The sequence below is a fragment of the Coccinella septempunctata genome, chromosome 7, assembly GCF_907165205.1.
Source record: "Coccinella septempunctata chromosome 7, icCocSept1.1, whole genome shotgun sequence".
Lineage (NCBI taxonomy): Eukaryota > Metazoa > Arthropoda > Insecta > Coleoptera > Coccinellidae > Coccinella > Coccinella septempunctata.
In genome coordinates this window covers 33036641-33054881 of record NC_058195.1, presented here as the reverse complement: position 1 = coordinate 33054881, position 18241 = coordinate 33036641, and the positions used below count along the sequence as shown (strand labels likewise).

General features: G+C 37.2%; 3 protein-coding genes across 4 annotated transcripts; all 3 read left to right on the top strand.

The window, feature by feature from the left end:
* Window positions 1-2927: 2927 nt before the first annotated feature.
* Window positions 2928-5506, top strand: LOC123317849. Its single transcript, XM_044904461.1, has 2 exons — window positions 2928-2937; window positions 3490-5506. The coding sequence occupies exon 2, from the start codon at window positions 3503-3505 to the stop codon at window positions 5504-5506; it is 2004 nt and encodes a 667-aa protein (XP_044760396.1). The 5' UTR covers window positions 2928-2937; window positions 3490-3502.
* LOC123316535 lies at window positions 5466-9556 on the top strand. Its single transcript, XM_044902662.1, has 2 exons — window positions 5466-6063; window positions 8330-9556. The coding sequence occupies exons 1-2, from the start codon at window positions 5548-5550 to the stop codon at window positions 9554-9556; spliced, it is 1743 nt and encodes a 580-aa protein (XP_044758597.1). The 5' UTR covers window positions 5466-5547.
* A 209-nt stretch (window positions 9557-9765) lies between these two features.
* LOC123316541 lies at window positions 9766-10317 on the top strand. Of its 2 annotated transcripts, XM_044902669.1 has the most exons (3): window positions 9766-9945; window positions 10033-10128; window positions 10187-10317. In XM_044902669.1, the coding sequence occupies exons 1-3, from the start codon at window positions 9766-9768 to the stop codon at window positions 10232-10234; spliced, it is 324 nt and encodes a 107-aa protein (XP_044758604.1). In that variant the 3' UTR covers window positions 10235-10317. The 2 variants fall into 2 exon arrangements, with proteins under 2 accessions (XP_044758604.1, XP_044758603.1); XM_044902668.1 differs by having other exon boundaries at window positions 10033-10290.
* The last annotated feature ends 7924 nt before the right edge of the window (window positions 10318-18241 follow it).

Here is an 18241-nt window from a genome sequence, read left to right as displayed (position 1 = left end):
AATCCAACCTACAGCAGGGAGCCGAGGAGCGACCCGGACACCACGAGCGACCACCACCACGAGCCCGAAAACCTGGAAAGGGCTCCAACAGAGCTTAATCCTTTTGATATCTGAGATATCTGGGATAAGTGAATTTTCCTCTGGAGAGGAGTGTGAAAGCCGCTAGGCTAAAGTCATAAAATATTTCTTGAGCAAGGCAGCTTCGTCAGAACTCCATCGAGTAGTTTGTGTTGCTGATAGTTCTACACCGTTAAAGCTACAACAGGATCACTTGGAAACCGTCGAACACTCTGCAGAAAGTGAAATGCAGAAACTGATTGGCAAACCTTTGCATGGGAGGCACCAGAACGCGGTCAACCATGATTACGTCGACATATCTGCGTCGAACTACTGGTTGACTTCCGGAAGGTTGTTTCCTGAGACAGAGGGCTTCATGCTCAAATATCAAATGAATGAACGTTCGAACGAGACACACGTATCTTTCGAGTGCTCTATGTCAAAGTTATTTTCTAGTAGTAGTGGTCTTGATGGTGACTGAATTGTATGTGAGTTTTGAAGAGTAATATCTTGTTATAGACTATACTATTAACTACTTCGTGAAGATTCCCTGTAGTCATCGAAATTTCAATTATTATTTGTTGTTTCTCACCATTCCTTTTGAGATATTTGTTTATATTCTATAATTTTACTCGTGCGCACTGATTGTGCGTCGACTCCCCACCGAATATTGTGGACATTGTTGGGAACAGTCAACGTTCGAATTATTCAGTAATTCAGTCCCCACCAAGTCATACGGGGGACGGAGAGCTGATTTTCAGGTATATTTGGTGGTGGGAATTTACGTAATTTTCCTTTGATTTTTCTTCCTACAATCCTATTTCCTTCTTTGCCGTGGCCTTCGCATCTGTGGTAAGTCTTCCTTACAGGCCCAAGGAAGTGAAGAGTTTAATATTTGTTTTCCTGAAACCACTTTATTTTCTTGGGAATTCTTTGAGAGATTATTAGTATGCCTCAGATTTGTCCGGTATGTTCCCAAATTGTTGAAAGCACTGAATCAGCGCATCAGTGTTCTGTATGTAGAAAATCTTTTCATTTAGGATGCGTTAATTTATCGGTAACAGAGATTGATTATATGAGGGAATCTAACACTAAGTGGCAGTGTCCCACTTGTGATTCTCGTAAACGAACTCTTCGCAGTAAGTCTCAGGGAGATCAACCAATCACTATGGAGCATTTTACACTACTTATGCAGCAAATAACTATAATTGCTGACGATGTCAAATCGATTAAAGATAATCAGGCTGTGATCGTTGAGGAACTCGCAAAGTGCCGTACTAAACTGGAGGACCATTCGTCTATTCTGTCTGAGCACCGGGATGAGATTGATGTATGCCATGCGAAAATAGCTGCGCTGGAGGATCAGCAGTCAAGTCTTGGCAGTCATGTTGGGGAACTTCAGCAGAAAGTAAATGTTTTGAAGTTATCGGCTCCTATGGATCCTTGTAAAGAAATGCAATCTGTCATTTCATCTGACGAAGTGCTTGAACGTATGAGGAGATCGTTTAATTTAATCCTTAATAATGTTCCGGAGTCTTTTTCTGTAGAGGGTGATAGGCTGGAGGCATTGAATATTCTACGTATGATTGGGGAAGACGTGCCCGTTCAAACGATTAGAACAAAACGTCTGGGTAGGCCTTCGAATTCGCGGCCACGCCTTTTGAGGGTCACACTCCAGAGTGCTGTAGATGTGTTATCTGTGCTGAGGAATAAAAAAAATTGCTTCTCAACGAAACTTACAAGAATATTTCTGTCACAGATGATAAAACACCCACCCAACTTGCTGAACTACAGCGTTTACGAAAGGAGCTCAGGGACAGGGAGGTGAAGGGTGAAAGAGGCCTAACTATCAAATATAAGAAAGGAGTTCCATACATCGTGAATACTTCAGTTACTCCAGCAAAAAACTAACACAGACAGTGATTGAGTGGAAATTTATTTACACCAATGCCCAGTCCCTAATTTCGAAACTTCCTGAATTATTGGTCTTCGTACAGTCTTACAAACCCTCTATAATTTTTATTTCCGAATCCTGGCTCCGACCCTATGTAGCAGATTCTATCGTTAATATTCCGAATTATCAGCTTTATAGAGCTGATAGTACTACTACTGTAGGGCATGGCGGAGTTTGCATTTATCTGAGGGATGATATATTTTTCTCTTCTACAGTCTCCATACATCACGTTGATGTTCCTGGAATTGATAACATATTTCTTGATATCATGATTGGTAATTTCCAGTTGACTGTGGGGTGTGTCTACCGTCCGAGAGCTAGTCAATTTGACAGTATGTTTTCTGCCCATCTGGACTCTCTATCTAAGTAAAAAAAAAATCTGCTTATTACAGGAGACTTCAACCTTCCTGATATTAATTGGCCTCTTAGCAGCTGCCCGTCTATCCAATCGGCTTCATCTTTTTATGCGGAAATGGTTCTCAACTCGAGTCTTGTTCAATTTGTGACCAGACCAACTAGATTCCGTGCTGGTCAGATTCCGTCTCTGTTGGATTTGATATTAGTTAATGATGAGGACCTCATCTCGGATATCAACTACCTACCACCATTTGGAAAATCTGACCATTTAACACTTGAATCTAGAATACAGTTCACTGTATCGAAGAAAACCAACATTGACAGGAGGTCGATTGAATCCATTGATTATGAGTCTGTGTCACAATGCTTGTCTGATGTTGAATGGGAGAATGAATTGGGGGACCTGGATGTGGATTCGATGTGGGTCAGGTTCCTGGAAGTTGTTGGACATGCCGTTTCGACGAACACCTCACGCAAGGAAATTGTACATAATGTCTGCAAACCATGGATTGACTTTGGCTTGGTGAAGAGAATCCGTCAAGTGGTGAAGAGAATCTCGAAGACAAAAGGTACGTTTTACTTTTCATTATTATTATATAGAAATAGTTTTATTCAAACTTTCAAAGATTGCTCACATTTACTTATTGTGAAAGGCGTCAGTAGAGAATATAAATTTGTATTTGTGGTATACTCTAAATTGAGGGAAAAAGTAAGTATCGAGTTTCTGGAAATAACTAAATCATTTATAATTCTGGATTTGTTTCACGCTCCGCCAAGGTGAATTGTTAATACATAGTATGGGTTGACATTTGACAAAATAAGTAGCCACTCGTTATTTTTTATCAATTTTATGTATTTCTCATATATTTCTAAAACTTGATTGCACCGACTTATTTAAGACAGGATTAACGTTAATTCGGTGATTACTATGGTAAATGCTACAGAAATCAGAGAAATAATCGAGTAATAACGTTTATCTAGCCTTAAATAAGTCGGTATACACGGCCGTGAGAGAAAAACTTAGATTTTAGGGACTTTCAGTATGACTTGATTCAATGATTTTTATTTTCAATTCAACAATTATTCTTGATGCAGTTGGTATATAAACAGATTATTTTTAGCTTTCCTGAGAACATGGATCAAGATCAAGTTGAAATTTGTACAATTTGTGACGGTCGTCTGGACAGTGAAACAGGAGTCATTGTTGTGAAGAAAAAGGGTATTCAAACATTCATAGAAAAAAGTAAGCTGAAAGGTGATGATAAATGGAAGTTATGGGAAAATCACGACCACGTAACGTTTCATGATAAGTGCAGAAAACGGTATGCAGCATCTTCAGATCAGACCATTAGAAAAAAAAAATTATCAAATGAATCTTCATTTCGTGAAAACCGTGTCCTCTCACAACCATCAACATCGACAATGCAACCACATGCTTCTAAATTATTGAAATTTGATTTCAATGATTTATGTATAATATGCACTAAGCCCCTAGATAGAAAAAATAAAACGGTACAATCACTAAGCAAAAATAATGATCACTTAATCGAATGTGCAATCTCGAGAAATGATGAATATGGTGAAGAAATACTTTATCGCCTCGATTCTCTTTCGGCACTACAGAACGTCCCCGCATATTATCATCTTCATTGTATGAATTCTGTGAAAACAACTAAAAACATGACCAGAAATATAACTAAAGAAGAAACTGAGAAAAAATTCGCTGAAGTAACAAATTATATCGAGAATGAAGGGAAAATGCTATACCATTTAACAGAACTGCGGGAGGTAATGGGTGAAAACTTTCTGAACAATAACACTTTAATAAAAAAATTAAAAGAAAAATATAATGATGATATTTTGATTGAACAACACCGTGGAAAGCAACCAGTTTTTCTTTACAAATCATTTAGTATAATGGAACTCAGTAAAGATTGGCTTTCAAATCCTGATTCTCTGAATAAAGATCAAAAAAATATCATTCTACGAGTAGCTGGTGAAATCGTTGTAGCTGACATAAAGAAGCAAAATTATGAGTGTGAAAATTATCCTCCTTCCAGTAAATTTCTTGATACCACTGTATCTGAGATTCCGGAAAGTTTGAAAACTCTGCTATTCCATTTACTTGATTCCAAATGTGATGGAAGGAAAGATGTGAAGCGTGACACAATTGCACATTCCATAATTTCAATTGTTCGTCCAAAATCCTACATTTCCAAATTTCAGTTAGCTGTAGGAACTTATGTTTACAGAAAAACAGGATCTCGATTGATTATTGACCTGATGAGTAAATTAGGGGTATCGGCAACATACCACAATATTCAGATATATGAAGCTTCCGTCATTATGCAACCTGCAAAATTAATCACCCATGCCAACTCTTTCACTCAATTTGTTTTTGATAACACAGATCATAATGTGAGCACGTTAGATGGTCATGAAACATTTCATTGTTTGGGAGGTATTAAAGTCAGCACACCAGATTATAATATTGAATATGAAGGATGTTCCAAAAAGCTAACGAAAATGCCATCGGCTTCTGTGTTGGCCTCACAAAAGCAGATAAAAATAATACCATTCAATTCCACAAATCCCGATGGATTGAAGAACGTGGTTTTCGTTGATGTGGATAAACTCCATATAAAAGCACACCCAGATATGCCCAAATCTTATGTTGCTTATTTGTGTGCGAAAGCTCATGAAATAGAAAACATTCCAACATGGAAGGGATTTCATGAAATTTTATCAAGAGACGTAACATATTCGATGTCACATGTTCATTGTCTTCCATTCATTAATGCAGCACCATCAAGTTTGACGACATTACATACAGCTTTGCTTTATGCAGTGGAAGAAACGAAGAAAAACAATGCCACAACAACTTTTGTAACTTTTGATCAGCCGCTTTATTTCAAAGCTAACTCAATCATTTGCCAATCAGATAATCCTGATTTCAAGAATGTAGTTGTAAGATTAGGAGGTTTCCATTTGCTGATGTCATATATGGGAGCCATTGGCTTTATCATGGATGGAAGTGGTTTGAAAGACCTTTGGGCTACTGCATATATGCTGCACAATCAGCGAAGAAAATGTCTGAAGGACATGCTTTCAGCAGAGCCTTACGTGCTCATATATTGAGTTTTACTGCTCTAGGAATTCACATAATAAAAAATAACAATATGACTGCGACTGATGAAATGGAAAATCATATCAAAAATTTCTTCAAAAATTGGAAAGACCAATCTCCTACAGTAGGTGACTGTAATATTGATCCAATGATGATTTATATTACTCAGAAATTTTTGGAAAAACTTCACAATTTGGAAAATTCTGGACCCACAGCCAAATTATGGGTACAATATCTTAGGAGCGTTATAATTTTATTGCAATTTGTTGAAGCTGAACGTCTTGGGGATTGGGACTTGCACTTGAGCAGTGTGAAGGAAATGTTACCGATTTTTCACGCATCTGGCCATTTTTCCTATGCAAAATGTGCTCAATGGTATTTGCAGGATATGGCAAATCTAGAAGCAATAATGGATCCTATAGAATTCGAAAGGTTCACAAAGGAGGGTTACTTCACGATTCGCAGGACAGACAAAGCTTGGAGTGGTGTTTGGAGTGATATGTGTATAGAACAAACGCTAAATAGATTTTTTGGCACAGATTTGAAGCATGGTAGAGGAGTTACACCTATAGTATATCCAAATCCAAGAGGCCAGCGGTAAACATTGCACCATGCAATGATCACGCGTCAAGAATGTGATAACGCAGAGGTGTACTAATAAATTTTATTCCGAGAGCGTTATATTTTAAAACTTTTTATGTGTTCCAGTTCCGGTGAAAAATATGTACCTATGCTTATCTACGAGTCTCAGTAATGAACAATTAATCTAAAGTTCCCACTTTAATACATACTATGTATATAAATGTGTTACAATATTTTTTGTAAAAGTGACTAGTCCGTAGTGTCGTCAGAAGATGCAGAACTTTCTTCTAAGTTGACGATGACTGGTGTTATATCATCCATAATATTATCCAATTTCCACATGTTCACCTCAACTTTTTGTTTGACATGTTCCACACACTTTCTCCATCTTTCGGAAGTAACCCGTGAGAGAGCCTCTTGAAAAAGATTTTGGACGTCAGTCATTTTAAATGTGGTGTTTTTATCTGCCACAAAATTCTTGACATCGGCCCAAATCAATTCAATAGGGTTCAGTTCGCAGTGGTAGGGCGGTAATCTAAGAACGGTAATATTTTGGGCCTTTGCAGTTTCATCCACGATGTATTTTTCAAACTTTTCTTTGTTCTGCCTGACTATCTTCAACAATTGCGCTTTTATGAGGTCAGGGGTGAAATCAATATTTTTTTCCCTCAACCATTGTTGGATATCACTCTTTCTGAATAGTGAGTTAGGAATTTTTTCCATTTTCCTTGAATGGTAAGGAGCATTATCTAAAACTACTACAGAATTTTCCTCCAATTTAGGAAGTATACCCTCAAACCACTTTTCGAAGGACTGACCATCCATTTCTTCATGGTAGTCACCAGTTTTTTTGGATTGGAAAGTCCAGAGTCCTCCAGTTAAAAAACCAGTGTCACTGCCAATATGACATACTATAATTCTCTGCCCTTTGCCTGGAAAAATATATTCACTACATTTGAAAAAGAATGTTGAAATTGTTCTTCACCAAAAAGGTACTTACATCAAGTTTCACAAAACTTTGATTGCTCGATCAACAATTTGGCATTCGATTTCCCGAAGGAAATCATTGAAACTTTCATATTTCCGAATATATTGGAGGAGTAGCAGTTGAGAATCATTAAATGGGCGTGAATAGATAATTATTTGGTGCAAGAATGATATTCCGAATGCTTATGACCAACTTATCGACTGAAAACTAATTCACGTTCATCCGTCAATCCATCGTTGATTCTCTGATCAAGCTTTATGAAACCGAGGTTCAAACGAGGGTTAAACTCAAAATTCAAGACCTTACCAGACGGATTTTTCAATCCAGTAGATAGTCCAGCAAGTAACGCTTGCCGAGAAGATGTAACCGTTTCATCGGTCCACACTTTGGATTTAGTATGACCGGCATTTACCCAAGTTTCATCCAAGTAGTAAATCTTCCTGTTTTCATCACGGAAGGCCCTAATTTTCGTGAGATACTTTCTTCTCCAACATTTAATGTCGTCACGATCCATTAAAAAACTGTTGCGTTGGCGACGTCCATATTTGAAATTAAGTTTTTTCAATATAATAGAGAAGGTACTCTTCTTAAAATTTGGCAAATTCGAGTCTTCATTAACTATTTTTAATACTTTCTCTATAGTCGGGTGTTCATTTCTGAAGAAAAACTCGTGAACTTTTCGCCGTATTACATTTTTATCGAAATCTGATAAGGACTCCCATTTGGTGGTCCGATTTTGATTTGTTGCCGGCTGTGATAGAACACCGGAATTTATGTATTCAGAAATAATTCTCCTTACACTTCGAGCTCCAATGCCAAGTCTCTCAGCAACTCGGAGTTCTACGTCCTTTAAACACATTCCTGCATTTTGAATCATCTCAATTTTATAAGTATTCAAAATAATTTCTTTTATCTCGGCACTGAAGTGTCGTTTCAGACGTCTCTTTTTTGGAGGACTTAAGTCAACACGCGATTCCTCAGCAGTATCAGTACTTGACATTATCTTAAATGCTTGTAACTTGAATAACTTGCTACAACTGTAAACCAATTTACGAAAGACAAAACAATGAATGACCTCTGCAGTTCTGCACAACAATTCGCATACAAAATGAATCAAACGTAATGCGGTTCTGCGGAGAGTGGTTCTTACTTTCGCCTGCACACATGGCGTTCCTAAAGCTTTGACCAATAAGAGGATATCCTCAAATAAGATCACGCGTTCGTCAGTTTGTTTACGCTGGCCTCTCGGATTTGGATAGACTATAGTGTTGTTTCACGTTATCTTCTAGGAATGCCATCTGCTTTTGACGTCATGGAATGTTTGGAGGAATATGCGGATTTGAGAACGGCTAATAGCGAACAGCATGTGGATTTATCTCAAAGCCGCATGAGAAGAGATAAAGAAGACATAGGAAAATTTGTATTCTGGCTAGACCACCATAATCCTTTCGAAAAAAGAGATTCGTTAATGTCCCTTTCAACAGGAGTTATGGGTGCTGCCAATATCAATTGCCATATGGCTTTTGAAGAAGGGCGCAAAGGGATGGAAACAATGAAAGGAAAAAATTTAGCGAATATTACCTTGTCATCGAAATTTAAAGTGAAAAATTTATGCGATGGCCAAAATAAAATTCGCGTTCCCGGGGATTCTTCAGCTATAGATCCATCTGCGCTGTTACAGAGAATAGCAGTTCTTTATAAAAATGATGAATCGAAAAAGAAAGAAGCGATATCTTTCGAATTGTCGCCATATCCGCTGTCTCTCTTCGATGAGCTTGGACTGATGAGAAAGTCCGTTAAGTCAGAGCTCTATAAATTATTTTCAACACATCCTCAATCCCAATCACTTCTAACTAATATGGTTTATGTAATAGATGGTGGATGGTTATTACATCAAGTTTTTTGGCCACACAGCAAAAAATTTGTTGACATATTAGAGATATATAGGTCATTCATAGTTAACAAATTTGGAGGGAATTGCAGAGTTGTCTTCGATGGTTACTCGAATGAAATAATTGGTATAAAATCATATGAGCGGTTTCGTCGAAAAGAAAAATTTGTTGCTCCAGATGTTGAAATAAGTGAGGATAAAATGGTAACAATTACCCAAAAAAAATTTCTGTCGAATGTTGCGAATAAGTATAAATTTATAATCTTACTAAGCAAGTATTTGCAGAATCATAATATCGAAGTAAATGTAGCAGAAGAAGATGCTGACGTAGACATTGTAATGAAAGGAATTACATTGAAAGAAAGCATATCAGAACCGGTTGCTGTAGTTGGCAATGACGTAGATCTTTTCATTCTACTAATTGCTTTAACACCAGATCACAGCAATATGTTTCTCTTTAAAATTGTTCCAGGATCTAAGGGTAATACTTTGTATTCAACATCTCAGCATCGCGAATTCAAACCTTTCATTCTGTTTGCACATGCATTTTCTGGATGTGATTCAACTAGTGCCATGTACAATAACGGAAAAAAAAGATAATACTTTTACTACAGAGGAATCCTGATCTGCAAGAATCAGTGCAGATTTTCTACGACGAAAATAAGAATATTTAGGAGCTTTATCCTATTGCGGAAAAATTAGTGAGGTATCTGTACAATACGAGTGGAGAATATTTAAACATCAACGAACTGAGATACAAAATCTTTACAACACCTGTCTTAGGAACCAGGAAGATTTCACCTCTAGCAATGCTACCACCAACGGAGTCAGCCTTGATGCAACATACTAGGCGTGTTTATTATCAAATTCAAATTTGGCTAGGACGAAGGAATTTGAAACCGGAAGATTGGGGATGGCATAGATCAAATTTCATGCTGCTTCCAAAGATGATGAGCAAGGCAATAGCGCCAAAGGAATTGTTGAATAACGTAAGTCTTAATTCCATTCACAAATTTTTTTTCCTTTCAGAATTTGTTTTTCACAAACCCATTCTTACAATAGACTTATTATTCCAGGTTTTCTGCAGTTGTAATGGAAAATGCGATACTGCTCGTTGCAGTTGCAAAAAAGCAGGACTGAAGTGTACAAGGTTCTGCAAAGTTTGTAACGGGGTAAGTTGTGAAAATTTTTCAAACTTAATAAACAGAGCAGAAATAAACTCGGACGTAGATGAGGACGACGGCGATGAAGATGATCTTGAAGCAGATAATACTATAGAAGAAGAAGATTGATGCATTAACGTTAATAATTAATGAATAATGTATTACTTAGTTTTTCTTTCATATTATTCGCTGCATGAATTTCCATTGAATGTTTTGTCTTAATCACTATGCAATAAAACATTTATTGTTTGTGGATAGTTCTCGTTCCTTCCAGAATTCTGTAATTGATAACTTCTCGGTTTAAGGAACTGGATGAAAACACTTTGGACTCTTAGAGCGACGTTTCGGCGTTATATTTCGCCTTCCTCAGGCTACAATTATAAAAGAAATCAAAAAAACATCAATACATGGACGACTATGTGGCTAGAACAAACTTATATCGATATCTACATAAACAGATTACAGGAACTATTACAAATTTTTTAAAATTTAGGTTGTTTAATCAACTTTACACAAAATTCAATGTTTGGAGACTGACTAGATTGTATTGAAATCAAAAACATCATCGCCCATAATCTCTTACCTAAGAAATCCTTTATTCTTCAAGGAAGAACCAGTCAATGGAAAAGTCATAAAAAATAAAACATAATAGCAATAAATGCTTAGAGGGCTCGGTAAATACTTGAGATTTTCTTGGTAATCTATTCATAGTAAATCCAACAATCAACTAAACAGAGAGACCGGCGGGCGAGTTATCACGTTGAACATATGAAATTCTTACTACCAAAACACAAATAGGAAACACTACACAGGGGTATTCATCGACTATCTAACGAGGTTTATCTAATATATTATTAAGGGTGGAAGTATCAGATTGAACATTGACGTTGTCTGTTGTTTTCTTGATGAAGATCATCTCTTTGAAAATTCTCTTGTCCAAATTATTTTCTCTAGATAGAATCTCAGGTTCCTCAAAATCGAAAATATGACCTGTATCTCTATGATGAAATGACAAACCCGTACTAAAATTGCCACTCTTGCAATCGTTTTCATGTTGCTTCATTCTATTTTTGAGATATTGTTTAGTTTGACCCACATATGAAGACTGACAACTTTTGCAGTTAACTTTATAAATTAAATTAGATTATAACATTTTAGGGGTGAGGTCTTTTAACTTAGAAAAAAAGTTCTTAATTGTTTTCCTGTAATAGCAAACAATACGGACACCGCTGCTAGACAGTGCATGGATAAGTTGCTTCGTCAACATCGGGATAAAAATAAGTTTAAATGTTTTTTTAGATGGTGTAGCTTCATTGTTTTCTGGAGCGTTAACTGGATTATTGACGGATGAGGCGTAAAAAATATTATTGATTAAAGATTTGGGGTAACCGTTCTCACGTAACATTTTTGAGAAAAAATTAAAATTCTTCATGTGGAAACTGGGATGGCTGAGATTCAAGATTTTTTGCCTGATGTTTTTTATTATTGATATTTTATGCTTAAATTCATGAAACGACTTGTAGTGAAGTATTCTTCCAGAAGCTGTTGGTTTTTGATAAATGTCAAAAATAACTTTGTTGTTTTCTTTAATAAGTATTAAATCCAAAAAGGGTATGGTACCGTTGTTCTCTACTTCGTATGTAAATCTTAAATCTTGATGAAATGAATTGAACAATTCTAAAATTACTTGAATCTTATCACCAGGTATGGCCATGATAATGTCATCTACGTAAATGTATAGAAACGGGATAAGGAAATCTACCTGAGAACAGACATACAAAAGAAGTGCGTTCATGATTATCTCAGCAAAAATCGGCGAGGCAGGGTTACCCATAGCAGATCCTTTATTTTGTGCAAAGAATTGTCCACCGTATTGGAAATAACTAAATAAACTAAAAATAACTAAATAAACATTTATTTCTCTCAACTGGTGTTTTGAAATTTTGTTTTGAAAAAAAAAACAGTTGCCTGTTGTGGAGGTAACTAATATTCTACGAAAAAATACATTTACGCATATTATTTTTTACTATATATCACAGTCCCTGGCCATATTATTAGACGCATTGATTCGATGCAAAATCTCAATTAAACACGCTTTGAAATTTGTTATTAGGTTATTGGTTTTTGAATATTGAATTATTAAATTGAATGTATATGTTACATATACTTCATCTAAGAATGGTTTTCACATATAATATATCATATTCAATAAAAAATATTGATTTATTGATGATTGAACATGAAATTCTAATATTTTGCTGAGCCATCCTGTGTAGCTATGAGAGCTTCATACTATCAATGCAGAATTGTTCGGTTTGCTGCATTCGAAGATGATGATTTCATATGTGGATTATCGAAATAACGTCCGAACCTGCAGACTAAGTCTGATTCATACTTAAGTACTAATACTACAACATCAAAAATAAATGCCAAATAGAACAATTTAATGAGAGTCGTAGATAAAACTGACATTCTGTGGAAATGAAATTCAAACATTCTGCTTTTTCCTCGAGCAATACCAGTAAATATAAAAAAAATCCTCAGTGCGTCTAATAAACTGGCCAGGGACTGTATATTCCCAACTAGTTAGGAGATATGCGCTTTCGATATACGACAATTTACCGAGCCTATTCATTCAAATTCGTTCAAATCATGAACATCTGGTTTCCGCGCCGAGCCCCGTCCAAGCCAGAAATTTCAGGATTGAAAGCGTATATCGAAACAAGAGTACAACCCTGGCCAAAGAAGCTGCGCCCCAAACTACACATTCTGGTTTCTTCTTGTCATGTAGCCGTGCGCGAAATTAAAAATTCGATTATCTCGCTCAACTACAGATATACGTTGCTAATCAGTCTGCCTGAACACTTTGAAGATGGAAAAAGACTTGATTCTTAGTAGAATTTTCCGCTCTACAACTTTTGTTCGAAACTTTTCTCGATAAACCTCCCCATTTTCGATAATTTCGAGAAAAACGTAACTTTCCAAACGTTTCCACGAATTTTTCATAGTTCCTGATAATTCTGACACCTGCATTTTTGACCATATATGTCTTTTACCGTAACAATCAATATATCAAAAATGCAGCTTATTCCGAGAAAAGTGATTTCAGAGCTCTGTTTACTGGACTAATAGCAGAATATTGTACGATAAGTGGCTATAAGCCAAACTGTAGTAGATGTTTATGAGTGACTCTAGCGGAAGTAATTTTTTAACCCTATTCATGGCATAGTAAGAACTGTTCAACTTTTTGCATACGGACTCTACGTGCAAGCCTCATTTCAAGTGGTTGTCAAGGTGAATGCCAAGAAATTTAGTATCATTCTTAGACAAAATAACATTATTTAAATGGTCAAGCAGCAGAATACGATCACTTTGCATAGAAAGTCTAACCCCTAAAGTTTATAATTTTTTTTCACAAGAAAAACGGCGACGGAGCACAAACAAATTTCGAACGATGATTTAGTAGGGCTGAAGGAACATACTGATGAAAAAATTTCCGACTTCGGATGGGACGGCGGGGTTGAAAGTCTCACCCCTAACATTCATAATTTTTTTCCACAAGGAAAACGGCGACGGAGCACAAACATATTTTGTACGATGATTCAGTAGGCCGAAAGGAACATTCTGATGAAAAAATTTCGGACTTCGGATGGGACGGCGGGGTTGAAAGTCTAACCCCTAAAGTTCATAATTTTTTTTCACAAGGAAAACGGCGACGGAGCACAAACAAATTTTGTACGATGATTCAGTAGGCCGAAAGGAACATTCTGATGAAAAAATTTCGGACTTCGGATGGGACGGCGGGGTTGAAAGTCTAACCCCTAAAGTTCATAATTTTTTTTCACAAGGAAAACGGCGACGGGGCACAAACAAATTTTGTACGATGATTCAGTGGGGCTAAAGGAACATTCTGATGAAAAAATTTCGGACTTCGGATGGGACGGCGGGGTTGAAAGTCTCACCCCTAACATTCATAATTTTTTTCCACAAGGAAAACGGCGACGGAGCACAAACAAATTTTGTACGATGATTCAGTGGGGCTAAAGGAACATTCTGATGAAAAAATTTCGGACTTCGGATGGGACGGCGGGGTTGAAAGTCTCACCCCTAACATTCATAATTTTTTTCCACAAGGAAAACGGCGACGGAGCACAAACAAATTTTGTACGATGATTCAGTGGGGCTAAAGGAACATTCTGATGAAAAAATTTCGGACTTCGGATGGGACGGCGGGGTTGAAAGTCTAACCCCTAAAGTTCATAATTTTTCTTCACAAGGAAAACGGCGACGGAGCACAAACAAATTTTGTACGATGATTCAGTAGGCCGAAAGGAACATTCTGATGAAAAAATTTCGGACTTCGGATGGAACGGCGGGGTTGAAAGTCTAACCCCTAAAGTTCATAATTTTTTTTCACAAGGAAAACGGCGACGGGGCACAAACAAATTTTGTACGATGATTCAGTGGGGCTAAAGGAACATTCTGATGAAAAAATTTCGGACTTCGGATGGGACGGCGGGGTTGAAAGTCTCACCCCTAACATTCATAATTTTTTTCCACAAGGAAAACGGCGACGGAGCACAAACAAATTTTGTACGATGATTCAGTGGGGCTAAAGGAACATTCTGATGAAAAAATTTCGGACTTCGGATGGGACGGCGGGGTTGAAAGTCTCACCCCTAACATTCATAATTTTTTTCCACAAGGAAAACGGCGACGGAGCACAAAAAAATTTTGTACGATGATTCAGTGGGGCTAAAGGAACATTCTGATGAAAAAATTTCGGACTTCGGATGGGACGGCGGGGTTGAAAGTCTCACCCCTAACATTCATAATTTTTTTCCACAAGGAAAACGGCGACGGAGCACAAACAAATTTTGTACGATGATTCAGTGGGGCTAAAGGAACATTCTGATGAAAAAATTTCGGACTTCGGATGGGACGGCGGGGTTGAAAGTCTAACCCCTAAAGTTCATAATTTTTCTTCACAAGGAAAACGGCGACGGAGCACAAACAAATTTTGTACGATGATTCAGTAGGCCGAAAGGAACATTCTGATGAAAAAATTTCGGACTTCGGATGGGACGGCGGGGTTGAAAGTCTCACCCCTAACATTCATAATTTTTCTTCACAAGGAAAACGGCGACGGAGCACAAACAAATTTTGTACGATGATTCAGTGGGGCTAAAGGAACATTCTGATGAAAAAATTTCGGACTTCGGATGGGACGGCGGGGTTGAAAGTCTCACCCCTAACATTCATAATTTTTTTCCACAAGGAAAACGGCGACGGAGCACAAACAAATTTTGTACGATGATTCAGTGGGGCTAAAGGAACATTCTGATGAAAAAATTTCGGACTTCGGATGGGACGGCGGGGTTGAAAGTCTAACCCCTAACATTCATAATTTTTTTCCACAAGGAAAACGGCGACGGAGCACAAACAAATTTTGTACGATGATTCAGTGGGGCTAAAGGAACATTCTGATGAAAAAATTTCGGACTTCGGATGGGACGGCGGGGTTGAAAGTCTCACCCCTAACATTCATAATTTTTTTCCACAAGGAAAACGGCGACGGAGCACAAACAAATTTTGTTCGATGATTCAGTAGGCCGAAAGGAACATTCTGATGAAAAAATTTCGGACTTCGGATGGGACGGCGGGGTTGAAAGTCTAACCCCTAAAGTTCATAATTTTTCTTCACAAGGAAAACGGCGACGGAGCACAAACAAATTTTGTACGATGATTCAGTAGGCCGAAAAGAACATTCTGATGAAAAAATTTCGGACTTCGGATGGGACGGCGGGGTTGAAAGTCTCACCCCTAACATTCATAATTTTTTTCCACAAGGAAAACGGCGACGGAGCACAAACAAATTTTGTACGATGATTCAGTAGGCCGAAAGGAACATTCTGATGAAAAAATTTCGGACTTCGGATGGGACGGCGGGGTTGAAAGTCTAACCCCTAAAGTTCATAATTTTTCTTCACAAGGAAAACGGCGACGGAGCACAAACAAATTTTGTACGATGATTCAGTAGGCCGAAAAGAACATTCTGATGAAAAAATTTCGGACTTCGGATGGGACGGCGGGGTTGAAAGTCTAACCCCTAAAGTTCATAATTTTTCTTCACAAGGAAAACGACGACGGAGCACAAACAAATTTTGTGCGATGATTCAGTAGGCCGAAAGGAACATTGTGGTCAAAAAATTTCGGACTTCGGATGGGACGGCGGGTTTGAAATTTCAACCCCTAACTTGCATAATTTTTTTTCACAAGGAAAACGGCGACGGAGCACAAACAGATTTTGTACGATGAATTAGTAGTGCAAAAGGAACATTTTATAAACGATTTGGGAGACTAAAAAACGGAGCACTCATTTCCGCACCGCCTTTGAGGTAAAATGCTAGGCGCGTTTTTTTACATGGTCTCCCCAGTACGCATAGTCCATGATGAAAATCGAACAGAATTTAACGCATCCATTTAGATATTTGCCTTCTTTTTCTCCGATTTATCGCAAAATACACAATCCTACGGTAGATACGAATTTCTTGCGTCATCAATATTGTCGGCATAAATCGCATATACTATTTTTAAATTCCTTATGCGGTTCAGCTTTGTTCGTTAAGAAATCGATATGACAGCTCCGTTTACGGCATATGCATGTATAATAATTGTTTTCAACAATTCTTGAATAATATAAACATCTTTCTGTCATCACACATGATTTCTCCAACAAGAATTTCTTCAATTCTATTCTTAGTACATTCATATTTTTATGCTCGTCCAGCGGTTTTCCCAAAAAGTGCTGTTGAAAGTAGTGAATAACGTACATCCCACAATTAAAATTATCCTGTTGGTATATCATATCTATATTTTTAATTTTCCATTCTGCCACATACCATTCATCATATTTTCCGCTGGATAAAAGAAGACTCTTCATCTTTTGAAAATATTTAAATTTCCTTTCCTGGTTCACTATGTCTGAGCGTTGTAAAGGATCCAGAAAAATAAAGTCTTTTGCTTCAACGTCAAGTATTACCAAAATGAAATGACTGTTGTTCTCATTTATTGGCAGTGCGATGTATTTTTTTTCCATAAGGAAATTTTGTTCATGAACAGCGGTAGAAAATATTGAACTTGCCAATTGCACCGAGAATTTTTGATATATATCAGTCTTATCAATGAGGCATAAGCAGTTATCTATGATGAAACTGGTTGAATAATTTCCGCAATCGAGGGATAGGTAATCGCTCATTTCAATTTCTGGAACAGGGCGGGAAATATTGTCATAACGTGCGACTACGTAATTACGTTCCAATGGTTTTCTTCTTGATCCCACAACATCCCAACGATCGGGTATATTTTTATAAAAATTTATATCCTTTACTAGTCCGTTAGGAAGGAGTTCAATATTCTGGACGGTTCGCCATTTTCTATCTTCTAAAGATTCCAAATCATTAATAGTTTCTCGACATTTTCTTGGCAAAAAATCGAAATAGTAAAACGATTTCAATTTTGGTAGCATAATGTTCTGCCAAAATGATAGATTCTTTTTTACTCTTATAATTTTCACACCTCTGAATGTGAAAACCACGAGATCACACCATTGCCTTTTCGATATATTCAACAAACCTTGAATTATTATTGTTATTATTATTATTAAATGTCTTTATTGCCTATGCAATTGGCCATCGACCAGCGGTCCTTCAGCCTGTATTTTACAATTTTTGGTACATTTAATTAAATTTAATACTAACAATTTTTCGTACATCAATAGTATTGCTTATGGTGAAAACTGAAAGTTAAATATTTTACATCTCTCTATTGAATATTTCTGAGTTGAGTTAATAGTGGAAATTTTGGATGTTTTCTTTTGGATGTGTAAGATGTGTTCCTTCCTTCCTCATGATATTGGACGATGACATCGTCTAACTGCCGTAACTTATTATAGAATTTCTTAGGTCTCGTCTGCTCATTCTTATGTCAATAGGTTCTATTCTGGTTTTCAGGTAGAGTAAATGGTTCGGAGCAGGCCCGGACTGGGACCACTTGGGGCACTCAGCTAAGACCTATTAAGGGGCCCTATATTGGGGGTTCCGGGGCTCTATCCGGAAAATTT